General features: G+C 47.2%; 1 protein-coding gene across 1 annotated transcript in view; it reads left to right on the top strand.

Annotated features, from left to right (window-relative positions):
• The first annotated feature begins 241 nt into the window (after positions 1-241).
• The window catches only part of RGS8 (regulator of G protein signaling 8), a 43,238-nt gene continuing 30,114 nt past the window's right edge, over positions 242-13,365 (top strand). The window contains exon 1 of the mRNA XM_067029063.1: positions 242-450. Coding sequence (XP_066885164.1) covers positions 345-450 — 106 coding nt within the window. The 5' untranslated portion in view covers positions 242-344. The remainder of the gene's footprint in view (positions 451-13,365) is intronic.

The following is a 13,365-nucleotide window of genomic DNA, read 5'->3' as shown; positions in this document are numbered from 1 at the left end:
CTCAGACCCCTCTGGGCTCTGCCTCTCTCTGAATTCTTCAGAGCCTCGGGCCCCTCGGAGGCAGCTGCCAGCGAACAAGCTGTCAGCAGGAGAGCCACATAGGCAGTGCCACCCTGCTCGAGTGTGCGGTCCTCCCCCGACTCTGCGTGGCAGCGCGCATCATCTGTCAGAGGGCCCCCTCCCCTCCCGCCTCTTCCCCACCCCCTTCCCCTGGCGCTAGCTGCATTCCGGTTCATGAGCTGCAAAGCCAGGCAGGCGAGGAGCTGAGCTAGTGGGAGCCGCGTGTTGCAGCCGCTCTGCTAGGGGCCGAGGTGAGGTGAGCTGCCCCTCGGCCACCCTCTCCCATGTACCAGGAGGTGGCCGACTGTCACCCAGGGCTTCACCGAGCCATGCCCAGCTGGGGCTCGCGCCAGCCACACCTTCCCAGCTGCACTGCCTACCGCCAGACAGGTAAGAGAGAGCAGCTCTTCCAGCAGGGCCTGAGTGGGTCCCTGAACAGGTCGTCCTGAGCCACGAGTCTTGCTGGGAAGTGCAGAACAACCCAAGGAAGAAAAGGCACAGTCCGCCAGTCATAAGCCCCCTTCATTCTCTAATAGAGCTCCTCAGCATGGGTTAAGCCAGTCACCCTTGCCAGGAGCTAGGGTGCAGGAATATGCCCATCCTTCCCAGTTAGTGGGCGCTAAGCTGCAGATGTCCTCTTTTTGTCCTTCCTCCTCCTCGATCCCAACTCCCCAGGTCCCCTGAAACCTGCCTTCTGATCCAAAGGGATGCAGTATCTTCCCTCGGATCCCTTCGGGAACTCTGCGAATATGGTAGGTTGCTATCTGGACCATGACGCTGTCTCTGTTAGTTTCATTCATGTCTTTTTCTGCGGTTGTTTTAAGCAGATCACCTGCACAGCAGTCTGGCTGCCCACAGCATCTCTTCTGTTTCCAGAGAGCATGCAGGTGTCCCGTGTTGCTGGTGACTAACACTGGTGACACATTCCAACGCAGGAGGACTCACAATCACAATGAGTTTGAGGGAGATCAGAATACACTGGAGGTCACCAATTTCTTTATTTTTTCAGCTTTATTGAGATGTAATAACAAATAAAATTATAATATGTTTAAAGTGCACAATGGGATGATTTGATGCATGTATACATTGTGAAAGAATTCCCACCGTCGAGTTAATTAACACATCCACTGGCAGGTCACCAATTTCTCGTTTAAAAATATTATTCCACCTTTTTATTATTATACATAATGCTGAAATAACATCATAGTTAAAATTTTGTTCACATTCTGGATTGTTTTCTTGGACATATTCTTAGAATGAGACTTGCTTGGACGACTTTTTAAAACAATTGATACAAGTGACATACATATAACATTCTTTTGGTTTCAGGTATACAACATAACGATTTGATATATGCATATATTGTGAAAAGATCACCACAATTAAGTCCAGTTAACGTCCACCACCACACATAGCTGCAGATTTTTTTTGGCAGGTCACCAATTTCTAAGCAGTGAGTCGAGGACACAGTTACCACCTACAGGAGGTGATGAATCTTTGGCATCAGCTAACTGGGTCCTTCTCAGAGCTGTCTAAGGGGGCCATGGAGGAGGAAGGTGGCTCTTCTCTGTGTTAGAGTCACTCAGTATCAGTCTATTGTTTCACTCCATACTCAAAACCTGCCTTTCAGGTCCTCATAGGTCTTTATCTTGGAAAGCATTCAATCTAATGAAATAGGAAGGAAAGCCTACCCCATCCTGCAACTTGGGTCATTTTTGAATTATTTGTTCCTACCGTTTTGGAAACCTCCAGAGTTTTCTCGGAAGATGCAAGAGTTGCTGGAATGTGGGGTAGTGAGCTAACTGTTATCATGAGCGCATCTAAGTGCTTGGGGAAAGTTCAAAGCTCTAAACATGCAATGTGGTAGTATGCTGATGATGGCTATTATTTTTAGTTTGGGCACAATAGCCCTATGAACACTCGATCAATCTGGAAAACTAGTTTTTATTAGCCATTTGCTCTCTGCTCGATCCTTAGAGTAGGTGTCCTAGAGGAAAGTTGATGGGAGTGGGGTGAGTGGGGACTGGAGTGTGTTGGGTGGCTCCTAGCCCACCATGGCCAGGCAGAGGTAAGCTGATCCCGGGAACCAGGTCCTTCTGGCATTTAAAAAAATTTTTCACACAGTGCCTTACACACAAAGGAATCTGAAAACTTCCTCATGTTCTTTGTGCAGTTGAATTAGACCTGCTAATGAAGCCAAGGTGTTTCCCCTATGGGTCAGTGAGCTCTGGCCTGAAGAGCATGGTTCTTTAGCCACAAGAGCCATTTCACACATGGCAGGGACTCCCGGGGGATTGAACAAGAGTGGATGGAAGGCACAAATCCATCGTATTTCCATTTTAAAAACCCTCCAAGTGTGGGTCTCAGGGAGAGGACAGCAGCAGCAGCAGCACTGAAAATGATGGGACGTTGTATAGAGTGGAAGAAGCCCTGGCTGTCCTGGGTTCGAGTCTCCCCTAGGGTCATTAATTGAATTACCCTGTGCCCTTCACTCAGGGCTCCTGAACAGTTTTGGTTTTGTCATTTGTAAAATGGGCACAAAAACAAGTGCCTAACTTCCCTCGAAAGGTTTTCGTGAGGATCAACTGAAAGAAATAATGATAGCTCCCAATTATCAAGATGTGCCGGGAAACTTTGCTAGGTACTTTCCTTACATGCTGCTGTTTAATCCTCCCCAATTCCCCCAACAAACTGAGTCTCAAGGAGCTTAAGAAACCTGATCAGCTAAAGAAGTGAAAGCAGTTTGTAGGCTGTGACAGTGCCATACAAATGTAAGTTTTGTTGTGTATCATGATTTCATGGCTTAGAATACTTGTCCTGTTAATCCTATCCCAGGCTCTCTGTTTTGTGCTTTCTCATTTCCTCTTTGTCCACATATCTCCAGCTCCAGAGTCACTAGAAATGCTCCTTGTGTCTCCTCTGTGCCTTGAGGGTTAGAATATTTTTTTTTGCTGTCCAAGAAGCATCAGCATTCTCATCAGAACATTTATCAGTGTTCTCTGTATGGAATTTCCACAAAGCTTTTGAATCCTTCAATAAAAGGTCCTAGAAAGAAGAGGGTCTCAGAGAAGCTGAATGGCTTCAGGTAGATTCCTGCCAGGGCCTTGTCTCTCAAGGAGAAGTGTCAGAATTTGCTCAGCATCTTTGTGCATCACAGCACACCCACACAACCCTGGTCCCTCCTCCTGCCCCCAGTGCAGACATTAATGTGCACCGAGCACAGGCTCGAAAGCAAGGCATCTCATTTCCCAGGGAGCTCTGTGAGGGTAGTAGCGGATCCCAGCGGGAGAGCTGTCCCCAGTCTCCACACCGCTATTTCCTGCCGCTGTTGCGGCCAGCCCCCATCCCTGGGTCTGATGGCTTGTGGAGTTTCCTTTTTGCATGACTCTAGGTGGCTGGCTAGAATGTAGCTGGCAGGGAGGACATAAAAGTCATTGGCTGAAGTCATTAAAAATGGAGGATTAGGACGAGCTTATTTTATATTCAGAGGAGGGGGAGAGTGCCGAAGCCGCCTTCTGCCCACAGCTGTAGACCCTGAGGGCAAATGGAAAAGCTTTCGTTACTGCCTCCGAAGGCGAAGAGATTGATAACCAGCACGCTGGCACTGCGAGAAAGGAGGAGAGCCACATTTCAGTCGTGGCAGTGCCTCGTGCGCTTACATCTCAGCCCCAGGGCTTTGAAAACTAGGTCCTGCTGCTTTGCCAGCTCCGGTCCTGCTGCCCTTTCCTCTGCAGCCTCCCCTCCGCCCCTATTTGGTGTTGGGCCTCTGTCTTCTATGACTCTGATGCTCTCCATGTTTTCATAAGGCTGAAAAATTTACAATCCATGTTTGCTTATATAGCTATGGAATTCTTACAGGAAGTTGGCGTTGCCTTAGTATTCTGATTTCAGAGATGGGAAAGTAAGGTCTTAAGCCAAGATGACCCAGCCATGAAGGGGTGGAGTTGGAGTTTCAGCCCTCGTTACCGGACTGGGAGCCCATGCTGTTTCCGTGACTCCCATGTTTCCGTGACCCTTCCAGCCAGCATCCTGCTCCAAACGTAGTTTCACTCACCCACCTGATGGCTGGTTCAGTTAAGTTCAGCAAATATTTACTGAGCATCTTCTTGGTGCCAAGCTCTGGGCGAGGTGTTGGTGATGTAGAGATGAAAAGAACATTTTTTTTTTTACCTGTGTAGTGTACATAGGTCATGTGATGGACCTATGCTGCCCGGTCCATTGCTTGGCACACAGGAGATACCTAAATGTTAGTTGAATAAATGAATGAAAGAACGAATGAGAGGATATACTTTCCTATCCTTGGTGAACTTGAGAGAGTCTGGTTAGGAGAAGAGAGTTGCAGGCACTTAATCGTGCCAGGTGCTGAGGTAGGGAAGTATGTCTGGGAGCACAGAGTAAGGCGCTTGCGGAACCTGGCTGTACAGGGGAAGCTGCTCGGAGGAAGTGGTCCTGAAGTGCAGCTTGAAGGGTGAGTAGGCAGAGCGAATGGTAGAAACAAGGCCTAGCAACTTGGAGCCGTGGTGAGTGCTCAAGATTGTGAACAGTGTGGAGTCACTGCAGCATGAAGCACAAGCCACGGGGGTGGTGGGTGACTCTCCAGGTAGGCAGGACCCAGCTCTTGGGGAGTTTATGTGTCAGAATCTTTTTTTGGCTGCGTTGGGTCTTCGTTGCTGCGTGCAGGCTTTCTCTAGTTGCAGAGAGCGGGGGCTACTCTTAGTGGCGGTGCGCGGGCTTCTCCTTTTAGTAGCTTCTCTTGTTGTGGAGCACAGGCTCTAGGCATGCAGGCTTCAGTAGTTGTGGCACGTGGGCTCAGTAGTTGTGGCTCGCAGGCTCTAGAGCACAGGATCAGTAGTTGTGGCCTGCGGGCTTAGTTGCTCCGCGGCATGTGGGATCTTCCCGGACCGGAGCTCGAACCCGTGTCGCCTGCATCGGCAGGCGGATTCTTAACCACTGCGCCACCAGGGAAGTCCTGTGTGTCAGAATCTTTATTCAAGCTCAGACTTTATCCTTAGGCTAGCGGGGCTTATGGGTTGTAAGGGGAAGGGAACATAATCACGTCTGTGATTTAAACAGGAGATTATGGCTGCAGAATGGAGTTGAATTTAAGGAGGTTAGGCTGGATCACAGATCATGAGGACAAGAACTAGGGACCGTGAGCCAGGACGTGAACCAGAGCAGTGGTAGTAAGGATAGAGTGGAGGCAGGTGTAAAAACTATGAAGGAGATTTAATCAGTATGATTTGGTAACTGGTTGACTATGGGAGATGACAGAAAAGGTGTCATCTCTAATTACTTCACTATTTTTGGCTTGAGTTACTCAGTGGATGGTGGTGCCAGAAACTGAAACCAGGGCTTCCAGAGGAAGCCAAGATTTGTGTGTGTGTGGCAGGTAGGGTGGGGAATAAATGGGTCAGGAAAAGAAAGGGATATGGTGTGCTCGATTTTTAGATATATTTGCCTTTGTTGCACCTGGGGAATATCTGAGGGGTATGCTCAGCAACCCATGGGCTATAACAATGTTTACAACTGGGAGGGGGCCCAGAATTAGAGGAAAGTATTTAGAAATGGTCAGTGTACCCGTGTGGTTAGGACTGTGGACAAGAATGAGATTGCCAAAGAAGCATTTAAGGAGAGAAGAGCAAGGAGCCAAGGTTAGAGGGCAGGAGAATATCAACATTTATGGGGGAGGAGGAGGAGGCAGCAAAGGAGACCAAGGGACAGGGCAGTTAGGAGAGTGTAAGGTCGGGGAGGTGAAGGGAGTAGAGATGCTAGAAGTGAACGGTCACCGTGGTGAATGCAGTGAAGAGGTCCTTAAGGACAAAGGTCATTTGACCTCACAGGATGGGAGTCGCTCTTTCAAGGGAGTGTAGGGATGGAAGCCAATTGTGAAGGATTGAGGAGGGGATAGGAAGCAGGGCAACTGGGAGATTCTCTCAGACAGCTTTGCTGACAAAGGGAGGAATACCCAAGAGAGAACGTTTTTTAAATGAAAGAGTATTTTTATTGGTAAGTATAATGGGAGAGAGAGAGAGGATAAAGATAGAGGCGAGAGTTGATAAAGCAAGGGAAGTGGGGAAGGAGGGGCTCGAAGCTAAGGAAGAAGAATTTGCCCTGAATTGACACATCTGAGAGGGATGGATGTGTCTAAATGTGGACAGACTTGTAGGGGAGGAGACGGGGAAAGAGGCTAAGGTATTTCATACCTGAGGCCTGGATTATCTTGATGAAACAGGAGATGAGGCTGTGGGCGTGTGAAGGATGGTGTTACCTGAGCCCTCGCTCTCTGTACTGTGGCTCTCTGCCCTTCAGCTGCCTTCACAGAAGCCAGCTGGCCACTGGGAAGCTGATTTGTAAAAACTGAGTTCACTGTTTAAGGCTGAGGTCACAATAGGGACAGAGAAGAGTTGGGGAGGTCAGCGAACAGATGGTCCTTTGCATCCTCAGCCGAGGTTGACTTATTGCCCTCCTGGATTCTGGGTGTGTAGGTGGGCAGGTCAGCAGCAGGAACAAAGGAGGTAGCTGGATTCTGCCCCAGCAGCTCTGGGCTTGAGTCCTGGCTATGACTCTAAGAAACGTGACTTTGGGCAAAGTCTTTAAAGTTTAGTTTCTGTGGGTGATATTCTAAGAGATACCCACTCTAACCTCTATGAATTTTGGCACCTACTTCCTAGGAGTCAAGTAATAGTGTTTTTTGAAAATTGATTTATTTATGGGGAAGAAAGTTTACAATGGAAAACATACAGGAAATCAATTCCCATTCAAATTGCACTTTTCTTCCGTATTTTGACTTCCTTGCACTAATAGTTTACACATGGTATGCTCATTTTACTAAAGCACATATTGTTACTGGTCACACTACTTAAAAAATATTTTATGCATAATATCAAATATACACGAGTCAAGAAAATAGGACAATGATCCCCTCTGGACCTACCACTCAGCTTCGATCCCCTTGCGCTCCCCACCCTAGATGATTTTGAAGCAGTTCCCAGATAGCATATCATTTCAATGCTAAATATTTCCAAGTGTATTTCTAAAGAAGAAGGTTGCTTAAGGAAAAAAAAATCTCAATATCAATATCACACTAATGACAATATCTAATCAGTGCTCACGTTTCCATAATTGTCTCATAATATTTTTATGGTTTTAAATTTGAATCAGGATGCAAATTAAATTCCATATACTATATTAGGTTGATGTGCTTCTTAAGATTTTTTTTTTTTTTTTTACCACCGATGACCATTGTCTGAGAGATAGCCCTGTTATTCTACATCTCCTGATTTCATGTAATTTCCCCCAGTGTTGGTCTGCCATTTAATTTTAGATCCAAGGCACAATTGCAGTTTAGACACCAAAGCCTCCAAAGTTTCATTGTAAAATTCCTCTAGACACATTTAGAAGGAGAAGTATAAAAATAATGAATAAAGAAAAGAGGCTAGAAAGAAGAAAAGGTGCAGGGATTGGTAAGGAGACGCATGAAGGCTCAAGAGGAACAAAAGAAAAGGAAAAAAGTAATAGAGACTTAGGTAACCCACTATCCACCAAGGTTGAAAATCCTTACAGATGTGTTTCATACACTTTGTGCTGTCACCTAGATTAGCGGGTGGCAAACGTTAATCTTTAAATAATAACATCTATTTATTTAGTGTGTTTTCCCAAACAGCTTATCAAATAGCTGAGCAGGTATCGTCGAAGTCATCCTCTATGTAAAGTAGGGAAGCAGTAGGAATTCTAATTCCCATTTTACAGATGATGAAACAGTTGATACAGCTAATAATAGTGGCTCACAGTAATTTGTCAAACATTGTGCTAAACTCGATGACATTATCTAATTTAACAAGCTGATGACATTGGTATAAGGATCGTTACAATCCTTATAACAAGCCGATGACATGATGAAAATAACACTCAGAGAGGGAGAGTAACTTGCCCACAGTTACAGATCTGGAAAATCAAGGAGTGGGGATGGAAACTCCGGGCTGTCAAACCCACTGTTCTTTCTTTCCAGGTCAGTCTACTAAGTCATCAATCTTGTTTTGCATATACTTGCTCACTGGCAAAATTCCATTTAAAGAGAAGCTCAGAACATCACTAAATATAATAACAGGGTACAGTGTGCTGGAATTTGCAGAGCATTTTCCTTCCCACAGACTGTCTCATTTCTTTCTTTTCACCACCTTGAAAAATAGGGCACGTGTGTTAATTTGTGTTTTACAGATGAGGAAATTGAAATTCAAAGCTTTTGATTATGTTAGTTAGTAATCAGGCAGCTAGTAAGGGCAGTTAGTGTCACGGAGCTAGTTAATGGCAGAGTTAGGACCAGAGGTCCTTTCTTCTGATTCCACATCCCGTGCTTCTCGGGTCCTCTCTGCAAATCTCACGGGCCCACACCTTTAGCTGCTACTTTTTTCCATGTCCCCTCTGATGTTCCTTGTGCAAAGTCAAGCAGGCTTATTGCAAATTAAATATCTGGATGCTTGAACTGATGAACAGGAAATGAGGCTGCTAATGCTCAGAGGAATGGAATCGAGATGCATTTTTTTAGCAGAATTTTGGGCCAAGTGGCCTCTTTCTGTCCTTCCTTTCCCTGTGTCCTTCCAGTCTCCATGGAAACCCCAAATCAATGTGGCATATGTTGATTCATGTTTCTACTGTTACTAGGAAGCTACAAACTGGAAGTTGCTTTTAAAAGATTTGTGGAAAAGCTTTAGCATGCTCACCAGAATTCAAATCTAATATCAGAATGACTTTTTTAAAAAGCTTTTAATGTGGTCCTATCCTAGGTGGTATGTTGATTAAATAAGCACACGGGGCATTTGGCAATAAACCTCCTCTTCCACTATCGTGGCTTTTAAAAATATTATACTGCAGACTATAATTCCCTTTATCTTCAATGTAATTACATTTCCGTGGCCTGTGTGACAATGGCAGGTGTCCTTTTGCTCGTGATTAATTCCACTCTGCCGGGACCCGGGCTGTTGGGAACAATAGTTTGCAGATGCCAGTAGGTACCTGTGCTGCTGCCCCTGGGTGTCATTAGCATTAGACTGACTTCCGTCTTGACCTGGAGACTGCAGAAGACGGGTGTGTTTCTGCCATAAAGAATCCTTGGTGATTTTTCATATTTTCTCATGCACTCAAAATCAAATACAGCTGACATTTATTAAACACCTGCTCCATACAAGGCAATGAGAATTTATAGCAAGGGGAGTAGGTCAGAGAGTCTGTCTTTGCGGAGCACGCAGTCATTTGGGAGGATCTGAAAACATAAATCACAAGGATAAACTACAGGCTGTGATGCAGGCTGTCAGAGAATCACACAGCACAGCGGTGGTGTTGGGATGGGGGGATTCCTCCCGATTGAGGAAGTTCTGGAAAAGCTTTGGAAAGGAGAAGTTTTAGCTTGGAGGTATTGGGTTTCGAGAAGGAGCTAGGAGTTAAGAGGCAGACCCAGGGTGGGGACATTCGGGGCAGAGAGACCAGCAGAGGAATCAGGTGTGTGCTTGCGTGCATGGGCTTGTCTGTGTGTGTGTGTGTGCACGCACACGCGTGTGTACAATGGGATATGAGACTGGATTGGTAAATGGGACCAAATTATTGGACTGTCAGGCAGGACAGAGAGCTACAACGGAGCCCATCAAAGACTATTATACAGATGATCTGCTTTATGGTATCTATTCAGTGGGTAACTCTTGTGGAAGTGGAGTGTGCCAGGACGTTTGTGGGGAGTGGGGGGTGATGAAACGGGGGCAGGAAGATCGGTGAGTGAGGAGTGGGTGAGGAAGGGCGTGCATTGTACTGGGTGCTGATAACCTCTGACATGGCCGTGTCAATGGATGGGAGAGGATGAAACTGAGAAATATATCAGAAATACAATGACAAGGTTTAAAAACCAATTCAACGAGGGGAATGGAGGAAAAGAAACCCGAAATACCTGTACTTGTTACCCTGAGGGGCTAGAACAGAGTGACGTCATGAACACTTGGAGGGGAAGGTGGTTGTTTTGGGGGCAGTCGAGTCTGTGGGGTCTGAGAGGGCTGGGGCCGTCTCGAAGACCTCTGGAAAAGCAGCGTGGAGCTCAAGAGAGGCAGGAACAAAGCACTGATTCTGGAGAGAAGCCGTGGCCCGTGCCTGGGAGGACTGGGTGTCCCAGGAGCAAAGGCCGAGTGGGACAAGCAACAAGGTACGGGGCAGCCCGTGATGCCAGAGCAGGGCTTATCATGACTGTTTTCCTGGGAAAAACCATCTGTCTCGAACAGCAGCAATGTTCCGCGCCCGGTCTTCAGCCAGCAACTCAGGAGCAGTAACCAGAGAAGAATCCAGAGCTCTGCATCCCTGGACCAGAGTCCAAATAACGAGTGCCTTTCTCATTAGCCCTCCAACCAGCTTGGCTTTTCCTGTCTCTCTCCTTCAGGAGAGAAGACCATGCCAGGATGCTCACCTCCTTGGCTCGGCTTAATACCACGCCCCTCCCTGACCCCATGAGTTCTTTATGTACCTGCCTCTCTATGAAGGAAGATTAAGTTAGAGTCCTCCCTTGAGAGGGGCCTGTACTAGGTCTGTGCTGCTCAAACTGGGTGCTGTGTGCTTGCTCCTTGGTGTTTAGGAGAGTTTTGGTAAAAAAAGAAAAGTTTGGAATGCTTCTAATTTTCTTTTTACTCATGCTAGCTAGAGGCATGTCCACACACTCTCAACCCTCTGCTCTTTATATTCCTGTTCTTTCTTTTAAAGCTTTATTCATGGGCTTCCCTGGTGGCGCAGCGGTTGAGAGTCCGCCTGCCGATGCAGGGGACGCGGGTTCGTGCCCCGGTCCGGGAAGATCCCACGTGCCGCGGAGCGGCTGGGCCCGTGAGCCGTGGCCGCTGAGCCTGTGCGTCCGTAAGCCTGGGCTCCGCAACGGGAGAGGCCACAACAGTGAGAGGCCCGCGTACTGCAAAAAAAAAAATAATAATAAATAAAGCTTTATTCAGTTCATTATGATATCTTTCCTTAAACATTTGGGTTGGCTTCTTGACTTCCTGGTTAATATTGATCAGCTTCCACTTGAGATTTGGGCCCATCTGCAGCCCTGCCCTGTCTCCTTGGTGCCTTTAAAATCCTGGATACAGGACTGGGCAGCTTAAGACTTGGAGGAGTCCCTCATCCTACCATTTTAGTGCTGGTAGAGTTCCCACGATGACGCTGCCTTCGTGTTAAGGTGAGAGGCGGAACAGAGGCTGGAGGTATGGAGTTTGGTAACAGACACGAGCTCTGCCACTTATAAACGACTTGTCTCTGTTTCCCCATCAGTAAGGTAGGGATGATAAAGATGCTGGCCTTATAGGATTGTTGTGTGAGTTAAATAAGATAATGAAGTGCGATGTTTAGCCCGGTGTCTGGCACATACTAAGTGCTCATTAAACATTAGCCCTGGGCAGGGAATCCAGGGGGGATCCACCTTATAATATAAACTTATCTTGGATTAGCGAAGTGCTTATCAGTGGGATTTTATTCTCCAGTTTATCTGTGTACCTCTTACTTATGGTGCAGTACACCAGGAAAATGCCCAGAAGTGAAGGATTCTCTTTATGCTTTAATTCTAAACCCCAGCTAACCTCAGCGTTCAAGACAGGAATTCTGAGGAATGGAAAACATTTCTTTCGCATCTCCTTTTATAACGCTAAGTTCCTTTTACCTAACAGAGGGGCACTGTGGACATTTTCAGAGAGAGACACTGAGTTAACTGTAGAGGCAGCATCAGAATTTTTATTTCATCCTGTCTTCAGGCAATGTGTGGTTGCCGCAGAATCAGTGTACTGTGAGAGTACAGTTTATGCAACAATAGATCTGCCAGGAAAGACTGGGTCCAGGTGTGACATAGTAGAAAAAGCTGTGCTCTAAGAGTAATAAGAAAACAAAGTCTGGTCCTTGAGCTGCCTCTGACGTGTTGTGTCACTTTGAAAAAGGCAGGTCACCTTTTCTACCCTCAGTTCTCTGATCTGTGACACAGGGATAATAATACTCTCTCTGACTATGGCATGGGGTTGTCCAGTGATGGTACATGACAATGCTTTCTACATTGTAAAAGGTCCAACAAATGGAATCTATTATCTTTATTATAAAAGCATCACTTCCCATAGAGATGTCCGCTGTGTCTAGCAAATGCTGCCTTCCGGGTTTCAGAAATGATTTTGCAGCAAAGTCTAGGTACATTTGGAGCTAGGTCCTGGGTGGGCGCAGGAGGCTCTGTCTTAGAGACCTAGAACAGAATGGGGAGAAGGTCAGTAAGCTTTATCCCAGGGCAGCGCTGTCTACACTTTAGCATGCACTGGAATCACCCGGAAGGCTGGCCCCATCCCCAGAGTTTCCAATTCTGTAGGTCTGGGGGTGGGGCCTGAGACTTTACATTTCTAACACATTCCCAGGTGATGCTGACACTGCCGGTCCAGGGACCACACTTGGAGAACCGCTGTACTAGGGCAAGCAGGAAGAGAGAGTCCTCTTTCTGGAACTGAACCGGGCAGTGTTCAGAAGATCCATGTGGGTAAGGTGATTTGGAAGAAAAAAAATGCAGATTGGGCAGAACAAAGGGAAAAGTCTCATCCCGTAACAAATGCAGGTAGGGGGAAGTTGCTAGGTGATGGATGAGGGAGAGAGGTGAATTTCCATGGTAGGGAAACCCAGGTGAGAGGCAGGAGCATCAATGTGGAAATACATGTGTCTGGGGAGGTGGGGATTTCTCATTAAGAAGTGGTGAGGAGTGGTGCGGCTGGTGCTGGGGAGAGGGACGGGCTGGGAGAGGAATGCCACCGCAGAGTAAGAGGGACAGCTGAGATGTGGCAGAGCGGGGTGATTTCAGGACTGTGTGGTCTGGCTCGGTAGTGCAGCACAATAGACCTTGGGAGAAGGGGTGGAATTTATATGTGTGACCTGCCCCGTGGCTTTCTTGCTGTCTGCATTTATCACATCACGTCACACCCAACAAGACAGCCCCCTCCTCCTGGTTCATTAGGAGATTTGATTCGGCTTGGCTCCTGCTGTCAGCAGCTGTCTGGGGCAAGATCTTTATGCTCCCTGCTCCCTAAGCAGCAACCAGCCTTCAGCCAGCAGCAGAGCTTATTAGAAGAGGCCCCCTGGACCCTTGATTTTCAGCCCACTGGTGGCGGGAGAGAGTTAATACCTCTGGCTTCTTTGCCCCCTGGGCAGCCTCTGGGTGCAGAGGAGGGCAGCTCTGGGCTGTGGGGACTTCCCCCTGAGCTGCTGAGCTGCGGCCAGGGGAGCAGGGAAGCACTTAGTGAGGCTGAGGACAAAAGTGCGGGAGGAGTG

Source organism: Kogia breviceps, chromosome 1 (genome assembly GCF_026419965.1).
Source record: "Kogia breviceps isolate mKogBre1 chromosome 1, mKogBre1 haplotype 1, whole genome shotgun sequence".
NCBI lineage: Eukaryota > Metazoa > Chordata > Mammalia > Artiodactyla > Physeteridae > Kogia > Kogia breviceps.
Note: the sequence above shows the minus strand (reverse complement) of the source record. Positions and strands in the feature narration are given on the sequence as shown.